This window comes from Camponotus vicinus, unplaced genomic scaffold (genome assembly GCF_025532165.1).
Source record: "Camponotus vicinus isolate PSW18456_S1 unplaced genomic scaffold, iyCamVici1.0 SCAF_13, whole genome shotgun sequence".
Classification (NCBI taxonomy): domain Eukaryota; kingdom Metazoa; phylum Arthropoda; class Insecta; order Hymenoptera; family Formicidae; genus Camponotus; species Camponotus vicinus.
This window is the reverse complement of record NW_028141949.1, coordinates 7,238,128-7,261,748: the sequence shown is the minus strand read 5'-3', so window position 1 is coordinate 7,261,748 and position 23,621 is coordinate 7,238,128. Positions and strand designations below refer to the sequence as shown.

At 27.1% G+C, this 23,621-nt stretch overlaps 1 protein-coding gene across 1 annotated transcript; it reads left to right on the top strand.

Moving 5' to 3' along the window:
• Positions 1–1,017: 1,017 nt before the first annotated feature.
• LOC145964632 (uncharacterized) lies at positions 1,018–18,492 on the top strand. The gene is made up of 16 exons (XM_083087608.1): positions 1,018–1,133; positions 1,352–1,471; positions 1,870–2,138; positions 3,320–3,603; positions 3,694–3,899; positions 7,443–7,553; positions 7,965–8,233; positions 8,537–8,820; positions 8,911–9,116; positions 9,508–9,772; positions 15,618–15,736; positions 15,951–16,061; positions 16,474–16,742; positions 17,046–17,329; positions 17,420–17,625; positions 18,034–18,492. The coding sequence occupies exons 1-16, from the start codon at positions 1,026–1,028 to the stop codon at positions 18,298–18,300; spliced, it is 3,378 nt and encodes a 1,125-aa protein (XP_082943734.1). The 5' UTR covers positions 1,018–1,025; the 3' UTR covers positions 18,301–18,492.
• The last annotated feature ends 5,129 nt before the right edge of the window (positions 18,493–23,621 follow it).

Genomic DNA, 23,621 nt, shown 5'->3' with positions numbered 1-23,621 from the left:
TCAGATATATATATGTGTGTATGTATTATTCCAAATATTTATCGTTTTTGAAATATCAACGATATTCTCTCTCAAGCCGTTAAATAAAAGATCTTTCATCAAAAGATTAAGTCATAAAGGTAAGTCATAAAGAAGGCTGACTCGAGCAAATTTCTCCTTGAAAATTGTATTTAATATAATTTACTATATTAATATATAATTTAATTTATTTAATATAATTTATTATACAGAGTGTCCCAGACCACCCGTATACCCCTTTTAAAATGAAAATAAATGGCTTTTGTCAAAAATCGCGAACAATTTTTAAGTAAATCGGGTACGCTCTATCAAATGGTGATATTTTCAACTTTTGATTCCGACCGGAAATACGCCATCCGGATCGGAAGTTGAATTTTTTTAGGGGAACATGGTACTTTTTATTACAGATTCAAATTGTACGTGAAAAAATAAGAAACTTTTGTATCAAACGTTTTTTCTGAAAGTGCCTCTGTCAATCTTAAAATTGACCTTGAAAGTAACTGTGATGAACTTTCAATAATTAATATTTCTATTATTATTACAAAAATCGTTACATGGAACAGGATTTCTTTATTTTATTTGCTGCGCTCTACCTCCTCACAAGTGCGTGGGCACATGCTCAGGGACACCCTGTATAATTTATTATATATAATTTAATTTATTATATATATACATACAAATGTAGGACCTTTCTGCACATATTAGTGCTTCTTCAGTCAAATAAGGCCTTTTATCTCTTGCAGCATTTTAAAAAATGTTTTAAGCTCTTTATTCCTACTTATTTCTTATCTTTATCTTGCATTCATTTTACGGTTTACATAAGCATGCTATCATTCGCAAGTTTATTTCGAACAAAGAAACATAAGATTATAATTTGCCTAATTTTACAGTTGTTTATAAAGCAGCTTTTATCATAAATTTTATCGCTATCATGACATTTATCACTCTCAAATTAGAATTAACTATAAGTCGAATGACATTGCGTTTTCACATTAGGTATCAGCAACATGGTGTCGTTATGCATTCTCGACAATTATTTGTCGATAATTCTAGTCATCAGTCTAAACGCGATTCTGACTGCAAGTGTACAGCCTGAATTAAAATTAATTAATGTGGTAAGATATTAGTGTTCACTTTTTTAATTTAAGATAAAATGACATTTAGCATTTTATATTAAATTGAAATATAAAATAAGATTAAAATTAAATAAAAAAAATATAAGATATAAATATATAAAGTTTAAACCTAACCAAATTCTCTTTTCTCCGGATAATTTAACTTTACAACCGCAAATAATTAATAATAATTATTTTCACTCAACTTTTGTACATAGGTGCTTAGACATGGCGATCGAACACCCAGTAATGACAGAGATGAATCGTTTCCGACTGATCCATACGTAAATGATTCATTTTATCCGACAGGTGTCGGTCAGTTAACCAATGTAAATAATGTAACTTTATTTTATTTTACTTTAATATTTTTTCTGAAAGAAAATGATATAGTGAAAAGAATGAATTAATGGAAATGTTATAAACCAATATTTATAATATTGAATATTTACATTTTGTGTGTATGTGATTTTCGATCTTCTAATATCATACACACGTGCACAAAATGTTCATGCACAATATTTATTTTAAATTTTTTTGCTGAGAAATTATAAAGCTAATGCTTTCCGTTTTCTAAAAACAAAACTTTTTATAAAATGAATTTCTATCTATTTTAATGTAGAATGTATTAATTTAAAATTAAATTCAATTCGCTTCAATGTTAATATGAAAATCAATTAATCTATTTTTAATGATTTAAAATCGATTAATCTATTCAATTATTTATGCATTTCTATAGAATGGCAAAAAACGTGAATATGAATTAGGACAAGCTTTGCGCAGCAGATATAAAGACTTCCTGGGTGATCTGTATCTACCAAAGCTTGTCGTGGGTCACAGTTCCGATTTTGATAGAACAAAGATGTCCCTGCAGCTCGTTCTTGCTGCTTTGTTTCCTCCTACGGATCATCGACAACGATGGAACGCTGATTTAAACTGGCAACCAATTCAGGTGACATATATATCACGTATCGACGACAATTTTTACTGGGGTTACGATTGTCCGGAGTAAGTTTTATTAATATTATGAGACATAAATCAAAGAAACTGTAAACCAGAAATTTATTGTTTAAATAGAATATCTATTTATCTATATTTTAAAATTAAATTCTTTGATATATGTATTATTTCCGAAAAAATAAATAAAGATAAAATACAATATATGTATAGACAATTAATAGGAAGATATTCTAAGAAAACAACTCCAAATATTATAAATATGAAGATAAAAAATATTTTTTCAAACTCAAAGATTCATGCGAAAGAGGATTAGATTTGGTAAATATACCGAATAGGGGACCCAGCCTCAATAATCTTGACCTTGACATATGTTGTCAAGGTCACTGTCCTGAATAACGTGCAGGAGGTTTTAGCCGTCGTTCGTTGTTTATTAAAAAGTTATTAACAAAAGAAGTTTTATAAATGGAACTTAATTTTCGAACACTATGTACGTTAAATCTGTACTTCTTGAGTGGAAATCAAGACATATGTTGTACATATACATTCTGCATAGAAATATTTACATTGATGTATGTGACATGATGCTTTTATTTTTAATACAATTAAAAAATATCACAAATGTATGTGTACACACACACACACACACGCGGGGGGTGCAAGGGGGGCCTTCGGCCCCCCCTCCCGCAACCACCCCGCCGGTAGGGGACGTATTGCGAAGAGTTCAATCACAATGGATATATGCTGTAAGTTGTAAAGCGAGGTCCACCTTGCCTACCGGCGGAGTGGTTGCGGGAGGAGGGGCCGAAGGCCCCCCGTTGCACCCCCCGTGCGCGCGCGCGTGTGTGTGTGTGTGTATGTATGTGTACACATACATTTGTGATATTTTTTAATTGTATTAAATTGTATTAAATGCTATATAAATTTAAATTGTTTACCTTTTTTTTATTTACCTTTAATTTGCCTTTTTTGTGTTTTTCTTTACGTTTATTCACGTTTATAACTTTCAACGCGACAAGAGGTCTGTTATTATACATGGTGTCCGAAAATTAAGTTCCATTTATAAAACTTCTTTTGTTAATAACTTTTTAATAAACAACAAGCGACGGCTAAAACCTCTTGCACGTTACTCAGGACAGTGACCTTGAAACATATGTCAAGGTCAAGGTTGTTGGGGCTGGGTCCCTTATTCGGTATATTTACCTTAGATTTATATATAAGATGCGTTTCAGATATCTCGAAGAGTACGATCGTATATTGAATTTGCCCGAAATAAAAAAGGAAATGTCCCGATTTAAGGACATAATGAGCAAGTTGACGGAATTAACCGGTAAAAATATCGAGAAGCCTAATGATTTGTACTTTTTGTATCAAACTTTCATAGCGCAGTCAACTATGAATCTAACCCTTTCCGAATGGACGCAGGATTATTTTCCTGATGGGCCACTGTTCGATACAATTGCATTCGCATATAATATCATCGGTTTTACTCCTTTAATAAGAAAGCTCTTAACTGGTAAGATATGTCTAAAAACTTTCATCTTTATAATTTTATTTGTAGATACTTTTTACGATATATACTTATAAGAGTTCTTTTCTGCTTCAGGCCCGATGATTCGCACAATATTCAACAATATGATAACTGAAAAAAATCCAATCCCATCGAATACAAAGCTTTATTTGTATAGCGGTCACGACGTTAACATCGCGACGATGTTACAAGCATTTAAATTGTATAAACCTCATGTACCTGAATACTCTAGTGCGGTTATTTTAGAATTATTGGAGCAAAACAAGCAGTATTACGTGAAAGTGAGTATGTTATCAAACATAATATTTCTTTATTTCTCTGATTAATTACGCGTCAATATTAATTCAATCTATGATTTCTCGAGATATATAGAATATCTTGAAATCGATGAATATATCATATCTTTTGCGATGTAAATCAATATTAAAATTAATCTTATTTTCTTATTTGTTATAATTTTTAATTTAATTTTTATTATAATTTTTAATTTATCAATCCTTGTTTTCTATGAAATTATTAATTAGTTTTTTAATAAAAATATTAAACAATTACAGAAAGATGATTATGTCAATTATTAAATTATCCATTAATATATGAAGATATAAATTTAATTATTCATGTCGCATTTGTTTTACTAACAATAAGTATTATTTTATAATTTTATAAATCTTTCATATAGTTTCTATATTATCGAGGCATTCCGCCGATCTTTGACGAGCTTCAGATTCCAGGTTGTGAAATGCTCTGTCCTTTTGACAAGTTCTCGTATCTAATTCACGATTTGATTCCATCTGACGAAGATATAGTTTGCGACAAGAGGCAGACTCCGAATTATGCTAACACGGAATATCCTATCACGTTGGAGAGCAAAATATATAATTTAATAAAGAAGAACATCAATTTAAAAAAAAAACGAAATGGCAATAACGCATAGTGCTAATTAAAATGTTATACATCCATAAAATATTTTAAATCCATAATTTTTATTTAAATTTAATAAAAAATTATATTGTTACATTTCTGACAGAATATACGTGAATAATTGAGTGTAATAATGCAGTGTATGATGCAGTTATGCATCATATGGAGAAGTTATTACAAATGTTATTTTTTTCGAAAACAATTATCTTTATTTATTTATTTTATTGTTACATATTTAAATCTTAGTGAATCATTTTCAATCGACATTGCAACATTCAGCGATTTAAAAAGAATATAATAAAGAAATTTGTTTTGCTAATTATGATTTTAATAAATTGTAGATCAAGATTGGAATTTCCTTATCATCTACTAAAACAAAATACCCTAATTCTTTTTGTAATTTTACTCACTTTTGGTAAACTAGTTTCTCTGTATCAATGAAAATAATGTGTTATAAAGAATGAAAGCAATTTATTAATGCAATTAATATATCATACTTTTATACCTTTCACTCATTTTCTAAGCTTCATTGTTCATGTATAAATGTATATAATTTCTATTTAATCTATGTAATATTATGTATATAAAATTTTTTTATTGATTTTGAGTTAATTTTTTAGTAAAGAGTTTTAACAATTCTTTCTTGATTACATTGTGCATTTCTTGATCCCATAAGCAAGTCGTCGGAAAATATTATTTCACAAACGAGATTTAAATAACTTTTTAAAGAGCATATTTTGTTGACACAGAATAACAATAAAATATTTGCTGCTGATATTAACAAATAACGATTCATATATTTCTGCAAAATATTTATATCATTCTTATGTGATAGTTTTCAATTTCTTCTAAGAGATGTAAATGATTTTAAAAATGCATATTATCGAATCTCGCGCAAATTGCGCATATTAATTATTTCATTTATTACAAATATCTTGAATATTTTCCTTGTTCTAAATATGAAAAAATGTCTTAGGAATTAACTGAAAAAACACTGTTTACAGGAATAATTTATTGAGAATGTAGATTTGATATTATAACGATATGTTGTTTTAAATTACTTTTGTTGAAGTGTATTATATAGGGGAGACCGGGGACAAAAGTAACATATTTTGTATTATAGGTCATTAATTAATTATCGTTAGAGATATAAAAGAAAAAATTATATGTTAAAAAATTCCATTTATTGCTCTATTATACCTATGTTTCAATCTCAAATGATAGATATTTAAAGGGCTACTATAGTTTTTCGAAAGTACGTTGATTGTTACTTTTGTCTTGGGGGCCGGGAACGAAAGTAACATAGTCTGGGGATAAAAGTACCAGTTCTTATTTTCGGGAGAATAAAATAAATATGCCTTTTTTCAATTTAAGGCAACTTTTATTATAATCTTTTATTAAGCAAGATAACTTTTATTATAAATTTGTATTATATTATATTAAAATAAAAAATAAAATAAATATTTATTTTTATCATCTTTAAAAAACTTAAAAGAATCTTCGTTAAGCAAAATAATTATAAGAAATATCATAAAATAATTATTACTTAATATTTATTAAATAATTATAAGAAATATCATATAAAATAATAATTACTTAATATCACACCAGTTTTGTACTTTTTTAAGTCTAAATAATAGTTTAATTCTAAATAATAGTGTAAAAATTGCATGATAACTACTTATACAAAAGAGATTGGTATCTATTCCGAATCACAATTATGGCATACGTAATAAGAATCGCCTTTGGTACAATCATTATGGGACCAGCCCTTATACTTTAAGCATTGAAACATTTTACTTTCGTCCACAGAGTGTCGTGTTACTTTCGTCCCCAAATATTTTTTAGAATAAAAGCATTATAACCTAAATATGATGCAAAACTTAGCCAAATCAACTATAAAAACTTATGAATACATTTTAGAAAAATACACCGGCCAATAATTACGTCAATATGTACACTTTAATTAGGCATAGATATAAAAAAACTAAAACAAGAAATACTTAGCTGAATAATACAAATTTCATTCCTGCATGTGCAACCGGCGCGATCGTTCTACAACAATTAACTGAAAAGAAAGAGAATCGGAGCGCGTTTGACTATATAGTACAAATTATAACATATTGTGTAGTTTCTTACGAGGCTTGTTACTTTTATGACGTTGTTACTTATGTCCCCGGTCTCCCCTATATATATATATATATATATATATATATATATATATATATATATATACAAACACAACATAAATGCAGAACGTTTCTGCACATATTAATGATTCTTCAGTCAAATAAGGCCTTTTATCTCTTGCAGCATATTGAAAAACGTTTTAAGCTCCTTATTTCTACTTACTTCTTATCTTTATTTTGCATTCATTTTACGGTTAACGTAAGCATGCTATTATTCGCAAGTTTATTTCGACCAAAGAAATATAAGATTATAGTTCGCACATTTTTACAGGTAATTTATATAAAGAAGCTTTTATCACTACATCGCTATCACGACATTTATCATTCTCGAATTGGAATTAACTATAAATCGAATGACATTACATTTTCACATTAGGTATCAGTAACATGGTGTCGTTATGCATTCTCGACAATTATTTGTCGATAAGTCTAGTCATCAGTCTAAACGCGATTCTGACTGCAAGTATACAGCCTGAATTAAAATTAATTAATGTGGTAAAATATTATTGTTTACTTTTCTAATTTAAGATAAAATGACATTTAGCATTTTATATTAAAATAAAATATAAAATAAGATTAAAATTAAATAAAAAAAATATAAGATATAAATATATAAAATTTAAACCTAACCAAATTCTCTTTTTTTCCGGATTATTTAACTTTCCGACCGCAAATAATTAATAATAATTATTTTCACTCAACTTTTGTACATAGGTGCTTAGACATGGCGATCGAACACCCAGTAATGACAGAGATGAATCGTTTCCGACTGATCCATACGTAAATGATTCATTTTCTCCGACAGGTGCCGGTCAATTGACCAATGTAAATAATGTAACTTTATTTTATTTTACTTTAATATTTTTTCCGAAAGAAAATGCTATAGTGAAAAGAATGAATTAATGGAAATGTTATAATCCAATATCTATAATATTGAATATTCACGAAGATTTTGTGTGTATGTGATTTTCGATCTTCTAAAATCATACACACGTGCACAAAATGTTCATGCACAATATTTATTTTAAATTTTTTTGCTGAGAAATTATAAAGCTAATGCTTTCCGTTTTCTAAAAACAAAACTTTTTATAAAATGAATTTCTATCTATTTTAATGTAGAATGTACTAATTTAAAATTAAATTAAATTCGCTTCAATGTTAATATAAAAATCAATTAATCCATTTTTAATGATTTAAAATCGATTAATCTATTCAATTATTTATGCATTTCTATAGAATGGCAAAAAACGTGAATATGAATTAGGACGAGCTTTGCGCAGCAGATATAAAGACTTCCTGGGTGATCTGTATCTACCAAAGCTTGTCGTGGGTCACAGTTCCGATTATGATAGAACAAAGATGTCCCTGCAACTCGTTCTTGCTGCTTTGTTTCCGCCTACGGATCATCGACAACGATGGAACACTGATTTAAACTGGCAACCAATTCCGGTGACATATATATCACATATCGACGACAATTTTTACTGGGGTTACAATTGTCCAGAGTAAGTTTTACTAATATTATGAGACATAAATGGAAGAACCAGTAAACCAGAAATTTATTGTTTAAATAGAATATCTATTATAAGTTATAATCTATCTATATCTTAAAATTAAATTTTTTGATATATGTATTATTTCCGAAAAAATAAATAAAGATAAAATACAATATATGTATACACAATTAATAAAAAGATATTCTAAGAAAACAACTTCAAATATTATAAATATGACGATAAAGAAATATTTCTTCAAACTCAAAGATTCATGCGAAAGAGGATTAGATTTATATCAAAGATACGTTTCAGATATCTCGAAGAGTACGATCGTATAATGAATTTGCCCGAAATAAAAAAGGAACTGTCCCGATTTAAGGACATAATGAGCAAGTTGACGGAATTAACCGGTAAAAATATCGAGAAGCCTTTGGATTTGCACTATTTGCATAATACTTTTGTAACGGAGTCGTCCATGAATCTAACCCTTCCCGAATGGGTGCACGATTACTTTCTTGATGGGCCACTGTTCGATACAATTGTATTCGCATATAATATTACCGGTTTTACTCCTTTAATACGAAAGCTCTTAGCTGGTAAGATATGTCTCGAAAATTTTATCTTTATAATTATGTTTGTAGATACTTTTTACGATAAATACTTATAAGAGTTCTTTTCTGCTTCAGGCCCGATGATTCGCGCAATACTCAACAATATGATAACTGGAAAAAATCCAATCCCATCGAATACAAAGCTTTATTTGTATAGCGGTGACGACATTAACATCGCGGCGACGTTAGAAGCATTTAAATTGTATAAACCTCACGTACCTGAATACTCTAGTGCGGTTATTTTAGAATTATTGGAGCAAAACAAGCAGTATTACGTGAAAGTGAGTATGTTATCAAACATAATATTTCTTTATTTCTCTGATTAATTACGCGTCAATATTAATTCAATCTATGATTTCTCGAGACATATACATAGAATATCTTGAAATCGATGAGTATATCATATCTTTTGCGATGTAAACTTCCGTCAATTCATTAAAATTAATATTATTTTTCTTATTTGTTATTATTATAATTTTTAATTCATCAATCCTTGTTTTCTGTAAAATTTTTAATTAGTTTTTTAATAAAAATATTAAATAATTAAAGAGAGATGACTGTGTCAATTATTAAATTATCCATTAATATATGAAGATATAAATTTAATTATTCATGTCGCGTTTGTTTTATTAACAATAAATATCACTTTATAATTTTATAAATCTTTTATAGTTTCTATATTATCGAGGCATTCCGCCGATCTTTGACGAGCTTCAGATCCCAGGTTGTGAAATGCTCTGTCCTTTTGAGAAGTTCTCGTATCTAATTCACGATTTAATTCCATCTGACGAAGATATAGTTTGCGACAAGAGACAGACACCAGATTATGCTAACACGGAATATCCTATCACGTTGGAGAGCAAAACATATAATTTAATAAAGAAGAACGTCAATTTAATAAAAAGAAACGAAATGGCAATAACGCATACTGCTAATTAAAATGTTATACATCCATATAAAATATTTTAAATTCATAATTTTTATTTAAATTTAATTTAAATTTTATTTAAATTTCATTTAAATAATTATATTGTTACATAACTGACAGAATATACGTGAATAATTGAGTGTAATAATGCAGTTATGCATCATATGGAGAAGTTATTACAAATGTTATTTTTTTCGAAAACAATTATCTTTATTTATTTATTTTATTGTTACATATCTAAATCTCAGTAAATCATTTTCAATCGACACTGTAACATTAAACGATTTAAAAAGAATATAATAAAGAAATTTGCTAATTATGATTTTAATAAATTGCAGTTCAAGATTGGACTTTCCTTATCATCTACTAAAACAAAATACCCTAATTTTTTTTGTAATTTTACTCACTTTTGGTAAACTATTTTCTCTGTATCAATGAAAATAATGTGTTATAAAGAATAAAAGCAATTTATTAATGCAATTAATATATCATACTTTTATATCCTTCACTCATTTTCTAAGCTTCATTATTCATGCGTATAAATGTATATAATTTCTATTTAATCTATGTAATATTATCTATATAAAATTTTTTTATTGATTTTGAGTTAATTTTTTAGTAAAGAGTTTTAACAATTCTTTCTTGATTACATTGTCCCATACGCAAGTCGTCTCCTCGTCAGAAAATATTATTTCACAAACGAGATTTAAACGAATTTGTTTTCGACGCATAGGTAACGCTAAATTGCATCCCGCGGAGGTCTAGTAAGCGCGCTGCTTCCAACAATCAATTAAATATACTATAATTATGCTATGCGACATCACAGCAGATCTAACAAGTTGAGTAAAAGTAATAAAATAAATACCGAAAGATATTACACGTGAATGAGCTTTTTTGCTTAAATTAGTAGTTAGAAGCATGGCTCATCAGATTCCGCGCTTTTTACAATTAATAATATAGTATGCCGCTGTGCGCCTCATGTCGATTCGAGATTCGATGACGAACTGTGTAAATATGTCCTCGGTTGTCAGGACGTAAACATGGACTCAACCAAGGACATGCGCAGTTGACTCAACGATAACAAACATACCGACGGATGAATGAACGCCTCATATTTTCGATAAATTATCGATTATTGTCGCAAACGTATGATGCAAGCCCTCTGTATTACTCTGCAAGTTCAAGCTATTTTTTTGGCGCTTGATAAACTGCATTTCAGGGACAAGCCTTTTGCCCAACGAGGACGCCCTGTCCAAAATCTCAGATTCTTCCCAATTAAAATCATGACCGAATTCCAGTCTGTGATTAGTTATAACGGTAATTGTGCATAAAAGGGGCCTCCTCTCCGATTATTTTTAAATATGTTATAGGGGAGATATTCTCGAGTAATTTCGTATATATATATATATATATATATATATATATATAAGGATCGGACTCAAATAGTTTTGGAGATATAGGCTGAAAAAGGATAAAAATAATAAATTCAAAAATAATTTTAATTTTAAATTTTAATTTTAATATATATATTTGTAAACTTTGCTTTGTCTTGCAAAGTACATGCGGAGACACCGCATTTACCGCCTCCCCTACGGGGGGGCACCACTTTCGGACGATATAACCTAATCCAACCCGTGTCTGAAGTGTGGAATATATCTGGCTTCGCATAGAAAGTTACAAACTTATATAAACCAGATGAACCATGTAAAGCGAAATGTCATATATCAAGATATTTTCTACACTTCAGACACAGGGTGGGTTATATCTTCTGAAAGTGGAGCCCCTCCTACGGGGGGGGCGGAACATGCGATGTACCCGCATGTACTTTGCAAGAAAAAGCAAAGTTTACAAATACATATATTCTATTAAATATATTTCATTAAACATGTATGACATGGTAAAATTATAATATCTACATTTATTTGCGACTTTCCACGCGAATTTTTGCATTTATTATTTTTATCCTTTTTTAGCCTATATCTCCAAAACTATTTGAGTTCGACCCTTATATATATATATATATATATATACAGGGTCTTCAAAAAGTCCCGGAACGCTAAAATATCTCGAAAACGATCAACTATAATGTAAAATATGTAAGGAACAAAATTGTAGGACTAAATAAAATGTACCTAATGATGATAAGAATTTGACCTAGGATGAAGTACTCAAAATCATATGAAGGTCAAGTTGATTTTTTTAAATGGAACTCCCTATTTTTATTGCATATTCTTATAGCTTATTTCAAGAGCTTTCCAAAACACTATAATTAAGTTAGTTTTCATTAAGTACTTTCCGAGTTATGAGGCTTGAAATCATTTCTTAATTTTACATAAACCGTAAAATATCTTGTAAAATATTCATTTTTCGATTATCTTACCTTAATACTTTTATGTACAAAATAATGAGAGGAATCAATTGGTATAAAGAAAACACATAGTTGTTTCGAAGAAAAAATATGTAATTTGCAATTAACAATTACATATTTTTTCTTAAAAATAACTATGTGTTTTCTTCACACCAATAGATTCCTCTTATTATTTTGTACATAAAAGTATTAAGGTAAGATAATCGAAAAATGAATATTTTACAAGATATTTTACGGTTTATGTAAAATTAAGAAATGATTTCAAGCCTTATAACTCGGAAAGTACTTAATGAAAACTAACTTAATTATAGTGTTTTGGAAAGCACTTGAAATAAGCTATAAGAATATGTAATAAAAAATAGGGAGTTTCATTTAAAAAAATCAACTTGACCTTCATATGACCTTGAGTACTTCATCCAAGGTCAAATTCTTATCATCATTAGGTACAATTTATTTAGTCCTACAACTTTGTACCTTACATATTTTTCATTATAGTTGATTGTTTTCGAGATATTTTAGCGTTCCGGAACTTTTTGAAGACTCTGTATACGAAATTACTCGGGAAGATCTCCCCTATAACATATTTGAAAATAAAGCAAATTGGAGAGAAGGCCCATTTTATGCACAATTACCGTTTTAAACCGAAAATTGTGACGTATTTCGTCGGATGTGATTTCGGCGTTCAGAAATTCGATTCTTTAACTGTCTGCTAGTTTGGCCGACATATGACACATCGCAACATATCTTTATATTGTGATTTTTCAAACCATGGTACATCACATATATTTCCATTCCAATTTGTTTACTCTAAAATCGTAACAGTATCATTATTAATTTATTATAAAATATTAATTACTTTTTGCCAAAATAATTCTACAAATGTAATAGCTTTTATGCTCATATAAAATATGCTAATTCACATTATTTATAATTTATTATTAATTTACTAAATAAAAAGAGATAAACTTCAATTTTTATTATAATTACATTTTCCTTTAAATCATCAGCTGTCCAAGCAGTCATATATGTATACTCTTTGATATCCACTGATTATCATAAAAATACATTGAAATGATACTCATATCGGTTGTTTCCATAATAATAAATTGAAAGTTAAATAAATATCGTTAGAAAGCGAGAATTATAAAAATTATTAAATGTTAATTAAAATATAACATACGGGAATAATTGGAAAAACACCAAAAATAATCATTGATGCCATCATAATGTTTGTTTTGAGAAGAATATATTTCAGTATGTTTTATTTCATTCATATATTTAATTACGAAAAATGAATTATATTTTTATTATTTCTTATGTTATTATATTAAAATATGTTAATAATGTTTATATATTAGCTAATATATTAATATTATTATATTAAAATATTAATAAATTGATCATATTGATATATTTGCAATACAATAGATATATGTAAAATAGATCTAAAATTTACCATATTTGTTTATTAGATATCATTTTACAAAAGTATTTTAGTTATGTTTTATAAATCTAATTTTATTTGACAACGAAATGATTTGTAATAAAAGGCAGACATCAAATTTTCCAACATAGAATATCCGTCAGATTGCAAAAAGTCATGTACGAATTAATTAGTCATCATGGCAATTCGTAGAAGGGTATAAGTAATAATAAATCGTGCTGACATCAGATGCGAGATAAAAGCATCGTATAAACATAAAACTATAATTAAATTAGTTATGGTATATTTTCTTTATCATCATACGTCACAGTCAAATTATCTTTTGCAAAACATTTCTTTTTTTTCATATTAATTCATTCAATTATCATATTAAACATTCGTTTGGTGTATACATAAAACTCGACGATTATTGAATTATAATTGAACGATCTAGTAAAAAGATGAGTTATGGGAAACTGATAGAAAATCGTTCTTATAAATTTAAATCATTTTTTTATCTTTGCGTGTGTATGTGTATGTGTGTAAATATATATATACATATATACATATATAAATATATGTGTTCATTTCGATTACATAAGGAAAGCGAAGTGTATTATATATTTATTGTATACCAAATGTAAAAATATACACTTTAAAGAATTATGATTCGTTGCTTTAGTATTGATTTTTTAGGAGATATTTGAGAATACACAACATATAATATCTTATAAAAAATAAAGATAAATTAACAGTTTAATTTATATAACATTTTCTTTTTATTTTTTATGTTTCCACATCGCATAATTAATAAATAATTTCCAAGTCTCTCCTTGTATTGTTGGCAATAAATTTGCGTCACTTCTAATAAAATATCCTTTATGCGAAGAAATATGTAGAAAGATAGGAATATAAGAAAGATTTTTTACAAGATCCCTCATATATCAATATGCAATAAAATGGTATAATAAATGTTATATAGGAAATACAAAATTATATTTTATTTCAATTATTGATTTCCGAAAAGTGTTTGCGATTAATGTTCATTGTCAGATATATATATGTGTGTATGTATTATTCCAAATATTTATCGTTTTTGAAATATCAACGATATTCTCTCTCAAGCCGTTAAATAAAAGATCTTTCATCAAAAGATTAAGTCATAAAAGTAAGTCATAAAGAAGGCTGACTCGAGCAAATTTCTCCTTGAAAATTGTATTTAATATAATTTACTATATTAATATATAATTTAATTTATTTAATATAATTTATTATACAGGGTGTCCCAGACCACCCGTACACCCCTTTTAAAATGAAAATAAATGGCTTTTGTCAAAAATCGCGAACAATTTTTAAGTAAATCGGGTACGCTCTATCAAATGGTGATATTTTCAACTTTTGATTCCGACCGGAAATACGCCATCCGGATCGGAAGTTGAATTTTTTTAGGGGAACATGGTACTTTTTATTACAGATTCGAATTGTACGTGAAAAAATAAGAAACTTTTGTATCAAACGTTTTTTCTGAAAGTGCCTCTGTCAATCTTAAAATTGACCTTGAAAGTAACTGTGATGAACTTTCAATAATTAATATTTCTATTATTATTACAAAAATCGTTACATGGAATAGGATTTCTTTATTTTATTTACTGCGCTCGACCTCCTCACAAATGCGTGAGCACATGCTCAGGGACACTCTGTATAATTTATTATATATAATTTAATTTATTATATATATACATACAAATGTAGGACCTTTCTGCACATATTAGTGCTTCTTCAGTCAAATATGACCTTTTATCTCTTGCAGCATATTAAAAAATGTTTTAAGTTCTTTATTCCTACTTATTTCTTATTTTTATCTTGCATTCATTTTACGGTTTACATAAGCATGCTATCATTCGCAAGTTTATTTCGAACAAAGAAACATAAGATTATAATTTGCCTAATTTTACAGTTGTTTATAAAGCAGCTTTTATCATAAATTTTATCGCTATCATGACATTTATCACTCTCAAATTAGAATTAACTATAAGTCGAATGACATTGCGTTTTCACATTAGGTATCAGCAACATGGTGTCGTTATGCATTCTCGACAATTATTTGTCGATAATTCTAGTCATCAGTCTAAACGCGATTCTGACTGCAAGTATACAGCCTGAATTAAAATTAATTAATGTGGTAAGATATTAGTGTTCACTTTTTTAATTTAAGATAAAATGACATTTAGCATTTTATATTAAAATGAAATATAAAATAAGATTAAAATTAAATAAAAAAAATATAAGATATAAATATATAAAGTTTAAACCTAACCAAATTCTCTTTTTTCCGGATTATTTAACTTTCCGAACGCAAATAATTAATAATAATTATTTTCACTCAACTTTTATAGGTGCTTAGACATGGCGATCGAACACCCAGTAATGACAGATATGAATCGTTTCCGACTGATCCATACGTAAATGATTCATTTTTTCCGACAGGTGTCTGTCAATTAACCAATGTAAATAATGTAACTTTATTTTATTTCACTTTAATATTTTTTCTGAAAGGAAATAATATAGTGAAAAAAATGAATTAATGGAAATGTTATAAACCAATATCTATAATATTGAATATTCACGAAGATTTTGTGTGTATGTGATTTTCGATCTTCTAAAATCATACACACGTGCACAAAATGTTCATGCACAATATTTATTTTAAATTTTTTTGCTGAGAAATTATAAAGCTAATGCTTTCCGTTTTCTAAAAACAAAACTTTTTATAAAATGAATTTCTATCTATTTTAGTGTAGAATGTATTAATTTAAAATTAAATTAAATTCGCTTCAATGTTAATATGAAAATCAATTAATCTATTTTTAATCAATTTAAAATCGATTAATCTATTCAATTATTTATGCATTTCTATAGAATGGCAAAAAACGTGAATATGAATTAGGACGAGCTTTGCGCAGCAGATATAAAGACTTCCTGGGTGATCTGTATCTACCAAAGCTTGTCGTGGGTCACAGTTCCGATTTTGATAGAACAAAGATGTCCCTGCAACTCGTTCTTGCTGCTTTGTTTCCGCCTACGGATCATCGACAACGATGGAACACTGATTTAAACTGGCAACCAATTCCGGTGACATATATATCACATATCGACGACAATTTTTACTGGGGTTACAATTGTCCAGAGTAAGTTTTACTAATATTATGAGACATAAATGGAAGAACCTGTAAACCAGAAATTTATTGTTTAAATAGAATATCTATTATAAGTTATAATCTATCTATATCTTAAAATTAAATTTTTTGATATATGTATTATTTCCGAAAAAATAAATAAAGATAAAATACAATATATGTATAGACAATTAATAGAAAGATATTCTAAGAAAACAACTTCAAATATTATAAATATGACGATAAAGAAATATTTCTTCAAACTCAAAGATTCATGCGAAAGAGGATTAGATTTATATCAAAGATGCGTTTCAGATATCTCGAAGAGTACGATCGTATAATGAATTTGCCCGAAATAAAAAAGGAAATGTCCCGATTTAAGGACATAATGAGCAAGTTGACGGAATTAACCGGTAAGAATATCGAGAAACCTTTGGACTTATACTATTTGTATACTACTTTTGTAACGGAGTCGTCCATGAATCTAACCCTTCCCGAATGGGTGCACGATTACTTTCCTGATGGGCCACTGTTCGATACAATTGTATTCGCATATAATATTACCGGTTTTACTCCTTTAATAAGAAAGGTCTTAGCTGGTAAGATATGTCTCGAAAATTTTATCTTTATAATTATATTTATAGATACTTTTTACGATAAATACTTATAAGAGTACTTTTCTGCTTCAGGCCCGATGATTCGCGCAATACTCAACAATATGATAACTGGAAAAAATCCAATCCCATCGAATACAAAGCTTTATTTGTATAGCGGTCACGACATTAACATCGCGGCGATATTACAAGCATTTAAATTGTATAAACCTCACGTACCTGAATACTCTAGTGCGGTTATTTTAGAATTATTAGAGCAAAACAAGCAGTATTACGTGAAAGTGAGTATGTTATCAAACATAATATTTCTTTATTTCTCTGATTAATTACGCGTCAATATTAATTCAATCTATGATTTCTCGAGACATATACATAGAATATCTTGAAATCGATGAGTATATCATATCTTTTGCGATGTAAACTTCCGTCAATTCATTAAAATTAATATTATTTTTCTTATTTGTTATTATTATAATTTTTAATTCATCAATCCTTGTTTTCTGTAAAATTTTTAATTAGTTTTTTAATAAAAATATTAAATAATTAAAGAGAGATGACTGTGTCAATTATTAAATTATCCATTAATATATGAAAATATAAATTTAATTATTCATGTCGCGTTTGTTTTATTAACAATAAGTATTATTAACAATAAGTAATTATTTTATAATTTTATAAATCTTTTATAGTTTCTATATTATCGAGGTATTCCACCGATCTTTGACGAGCTTCAGATCCCAGGTTGTGAAATGCTCTGTCCTTTTGACAAGTTCTCCTATCTAATTCACGATTTGATTCCATCTGACGAAGATATGATTTGCGACAAAAGGCAAACTCCGAAATATGCTAACACGGAATATCCTATCACGTTGGAGAGCAAAACATATAATTTAATAAAGAAGAACATCAATTTAAGAAAGAAAAACGAAATGGCAATAACGCATAGTGCTAATTAAAATGTTATACATCCATAAAATATTTTAAATCCATAATATTTATTTAAATTTAATAAAAAATTGTATTGTTACATTTCTGACAGAATATACGTGAATAATTGAGTGTAATAAAGCAATTATGCATCATGGAGAAGTTATTACAAATGTTATTTTTTTCGAAAACAATTATCTTTATTTATTTATTTTATTGTTACATATTTAAATCTCAGTGAATCATTTTCAATCGACACTGCAACATTGAGCTATTTAAAAAGAATATAATAAAGAAATTTGTTTTGCTAATTATGATTTTAATAAATTGGAGATCAAGATTGGAATTTCCTTATCATCTACTAAAACAAAATACCCTAATTCTTTTTGTAATTTTACTCACTTTTGGTAAACTAGTTTTTCTATATCAATGAAAATAATGTGTTATGAAGAATAAAAACAATTTACTAATGCAATTAATATATACTTTTATATCTTTCACTCATTTTATATATTTCTCTAAGCTTCATTATTCATGTATAAATGTATATAATTTCTATGTAATATTATCTATATAAAATTTTTTTATTGATTTTGAGTTAATTTTTTAGTAAAGAGTTTTAACAATTCTTTCTTGATTACATTGTGCATTTCTTGATCCCATAAGCAAGTCGTCGGAAAATATTATTTCACAAACAAGATTTAAATAACTTTTTAAAAAGCATCTTTTGTTGACACAGAATAGCAACAAAATATTTGCTGCTGATATTAGCAAATAACAATTCATATATTTCTGCAAAATATTTATATCATTACACGGAGAAAATTTTATATCAAAGATTACTATAATGTGGTAGTAGCTGCGGACCATCGAGAATTTATAAGCTTAAATGCTATAGTAGTATTATTTTAAAAACAAGAAAGCAACGTAATTTTTACACTTTCTCATAGTAGAAATTATTATGTTTTAAAGCAAAACTTGCTGGATAAAAGTTAGTATTGAAAAGAAAAATAAAAAATATATACAAAGTCAATTTTTACTGTATACTATAGTAAAAATTAACACTTCCCACCTTAGAATATGGCTTGAGTGTCGGTTTAACAAAAATTACTTTACTTATGTGATAAAAAACAATGTTGCCATAGTAAAAGTTACGTCAAAATCATGTACTAGTTGTTAAGAAATCGGAGAGAAGAGGAAAGCGATAGGTGTCGCCTGCAAGAATAAGCCGAAACACGCAGAAGCTTGTTTTATTATACAGTGTACACTTCTGGTTGCAGCTACCGCGTGTCGCATTCAATCGTTAACTCGATAACATATGCGTTTTGTTGAGCTTTGTTTAATGCTTATTTTATTGTCTTTCTTATTCGTTATAGAAGATTAAAAGAAAGTGTTGTGAATAAAGATGCTGTGAAGATAAACGAAAAAGAAAGCGTAAGTATCTCTTCGATAAGTCGATTTGCAATCTTTATTATTATATTACATATTTATTTATCGTTTTCTATCTATTATTTTTCTGTTAATGTATCTCATCTATTTATAATTAATATCTCTGAGTGCTGTTAAATTAATTAATAAAGTGTATGGGAAAAATAGCTTTACAGCACATATAATAGTTTGATCATATTTAAGAGATCTTAGATATAAGATTCAATTATAAATACTTACAGATACATTTTGTATTTGTCTTTAATAAATTTTTATTAGATTAAATAAAATTGTATATTATTTATTGTGTCCGTTCAATAATGAATGAAATATTATTAATTATAAGTAAAATTAAGAAGAAAAGCAAAAAAGAAGAATCCGGAGAAAAGTAATAAAAGAAAGAATAAAAAATACATTTATCGAAGTTGAGATTTAGTATTATAATGTTTTACAATAATACATAATAAAGATTACAATTTAGCACCTACGAATTTTTACTATGGCAAATAATAAAACATGTTATGTAAGTGTTAGTTTAAAATTTTACTATGTTGTACTGTAATTTATTCTATAAAATCATGATGGTCCACCGATCATACAAAAAATAGTAAAATGTGATATAAAATTGTATTACATATTAATATAAAATTTTCTCCGTGTATCAGTAGTTTGTAGATAGTTTTCATTTTCTTCTAAGAGATGCTGTAAATGATTTTAAAAATGCATACACACGTATTAACAAATCCCGCGCGAATTTTACATATTAATTATTTCATTTATTATTAATATCTTGAATATTTTCCTTTTTCTAAGTATGGAAACATGTCTTAGGAATTAACTGAAAAAACACTGTTTACAGGAATAATTTATTGAAAATGTGGATTTGATATTATAACGATATGTTGTTTTAAATTACTTTTTAAGATCTTTTTTACAGAACAATTTAATTGTTACGTTATTTAAATATTAAATCTGATGAATGAGCTAACAAGAAAGTGTTTTCACTACTTTTAATCGAACAATTAAGGGACGTGTTATTTACAATAACATAACTAACCCAAAGCTTTATCAGCTGGTAATGTTAATATCATATTATTAATCGTTGCAGAAACGTATTTTTACAATAATATAGAATATAGAATAATATAAAAAAACGTAGATACATATTACAAAATTCATATTCTGATTTGAGTTAAGAAATAAAAAATGTTTTTGCGATTATTTATTTGTTCGAAAGTGCATCCAGATATCTTCGTAATTATTATTTTAAATATACATTAAAAAATAAATGTCATATTTAGTTTACCTAAATTCGTCCTAATTTTTCATATTGAAAATCATGATAGCATATTTTGAAGTCTTTTTAAGTCTTAAGCTTTGATGTCATCAAATCAAAAAATGTAATTCAATTTTAAGAAATAACAATGATTTCGAAATGATTTCGAGAGAAAACCTCGAATGAAAATTGTTTTCATACTATTCGTTTATTCGCTTATTCGAATAAAGCAATTTCTTTTTTAGAGATATTTTCTCTAAAAATAAAAGATATATTAAAATATTCATGATAAATCAGAAAACCTGCTTAAAACAGTCCTATGTATACATGTATATAATAGAGTATACATGTATATGTGAATAAATGGAAAAAAAGTTTGCCTATCCTAAAAATTACTCCAAGCAACATTTGTTCAAACTCTTTTTCCATAAAATTTACATTTTATATATAGAATTTAAATAGTAAATAGTAAATTTAAAATAGTAATGTTTAGTAAATAATAATTTTTAATTATATATTTGAGTATATATAAAAAATCAATATATAATTATTAATTTATATTGCGCTTGTAATTGTTTAATAAATGTGGAAAATACTACATATGTAAGTTGTCTTTTCTTTTATTTTAATCACCAATTACTCATTATTGTATAATAAGATAACGTCGTCAGAAGATACTGTAAAAAGATAATTCATAATTTTTTATTTTATTTCTATTTCCAATTATGCTTAAAGTGTTATTATATAATATTATTATATAAAAGAAGGTATAAAAAATATGATATACTTTAGCGAAATATTCAAGGAATAAGTTTGATAGAAAACCTCTTATACTGATTTCAAATGATATTTGATTTCTTTGAATTATGAAACATATCTTTATATTGTGATTTTTCAAACCATGGTACATTATATATTTCCATTCCAATTTGCTTACTCTAAAATCGTAACAGTATCATTATTAATTTATTATAAAAAATTAATTTTTACCAAAATAATTCTACAAATATAGCTTTTATGCTCATATAAAATATGCTAATTCACATTATTTATAATTTATTATTAATGTACTAAATAAAAAGAGATAAACTTCAATTTTTATTATAATTACATTTTCCTTTAAATCATCAGCTGTCCAAGCAGTCATATATGTATACTCTTTGATATCCACTGATTATCATAAAAATACATTGAGATGATAATACTCATATCGGTTGTTTCTATAATAATAAAATAAAAGTTAAATAAATATCGTTAGAAAGCGAGAATTATAATAAAAAATAATTAATTGTTAATAAAAATATAACATACGCGAATAATTGGAAAGACATCAAAAATAATCATTGATGCCATCATAATGTTTGTTTTGAGAAGAGTATATTTCGCAGTATGTTTTATTTTATTCATATATCTAATTACGAGAAATGAATTATATTTTTATTATTTCTTATATGTTATTATATTAAAATATGTTAATAATGTTAATATATTAGCTAATATATTAATATTATTATATTAAAATATTAATAAATTAATCATATTAATATATTTGCAATATATATTATAAATATATGTAAAAAAGATCTAAAATTTACCATATTTATTTATTAGAATACAATTTTACAAGAGTATTTTAAAGAGTTTTTTAGTTAGGTGTTATAGAGTTTTTTAATTACTTATTTGATTATTTTCTAATGTTTCTTAATACATGAATTTATCTGCCTTTTATTCCTCGCATTTTATATTTTAAACATAACATTTCTAATATTGCATATGAATATAAAAACAATATGGCCAATGTTGTGTATGTATTTAAATGGGTTGCTGAGGAGGGTATCGATCTTAGATTAATGTCGTGTCACAAACAATATATATTCTTTTTCTCCTTGTTTTTACAACAACTGCGAGAGCATCCTCTCTTTCTCTACACACACAGAGAGAGAGCGAGAGAGCTTTCGTACATCCGTGCCCTCACAGTCCTCTTCTCACGCGTGCGCACGTACGTATCTCTTTCGCGGTACGCGGTAACTTAATTTAACGTAACGCACATAACAGCCAATTTAAAGCCAACATAAAATTAAGTCCAACTTTTACAATACAGTACACTTGTATGGTGTAGAAGATATGTATCAATCGGCGATCCAATAGGAAATGGATACCATATTTCAATAGTAATTTTGTCAAAAGGAAAAGAGGACCACAAGAAAAGACAGCGGCTAAGCAGTTGCATATAATAAGTACAAAAAAGAAGAAATAACGATTCGCATATTTCTGCAGAATAGTTTTTTCATTTTTTCAATTTAGAATTAACAATTCCATATATTGATAAACAATTCAATAAATTTGAGAAAAATTTTTAATTAATAATGTAGCATTGTAAATCGATTTTATTCAATTTATTTTATTTTACCATTTATTATTATAATATATTGTAATATTATAATATAATAAATTATATATAATATTACATTTCTTTATATATATACAGGGTGACCCATTTTAACTTAGGCAGCCAAATAACTCGAAAAATAAGCAAGATAGAGAAAAATGTTTTAGACAAAAGTTGTATGGTTTCGAGGGGGCCATAAGATGGTATCATTGGTTTGACCTTGAAGAGTCATTTGAAGGTCACGTGAAGGTCACTTC

What these genes read in the sequence shown, in the direction of transcription:
- LOC145964632 (XM_083087608.1), top strand. Translation starts at nt 1,026, where the DNA reads ATGGTGTCGTTATGCATTCTCGACAATTATTTGTCGATAATTCTAGTC. An exon ending in ACAAGCAGTATTACGTGAAA is followed by an intron (nt 3,900 to 7,442) that starts GTGAGTATGTTA and finishes TTTTGTACATAG; the next exon opens with GTGCTTAGACATGGCGATCG. An exon ending in AATAAGAAAGGTCTTAGCTG is followed by an intron (nt 17,330 to 17,419) that starts GTAAGATATGTC and finishes TTTCTGCTTCAG; the next exon opens with GCCCGATGATTCGCGCAATA.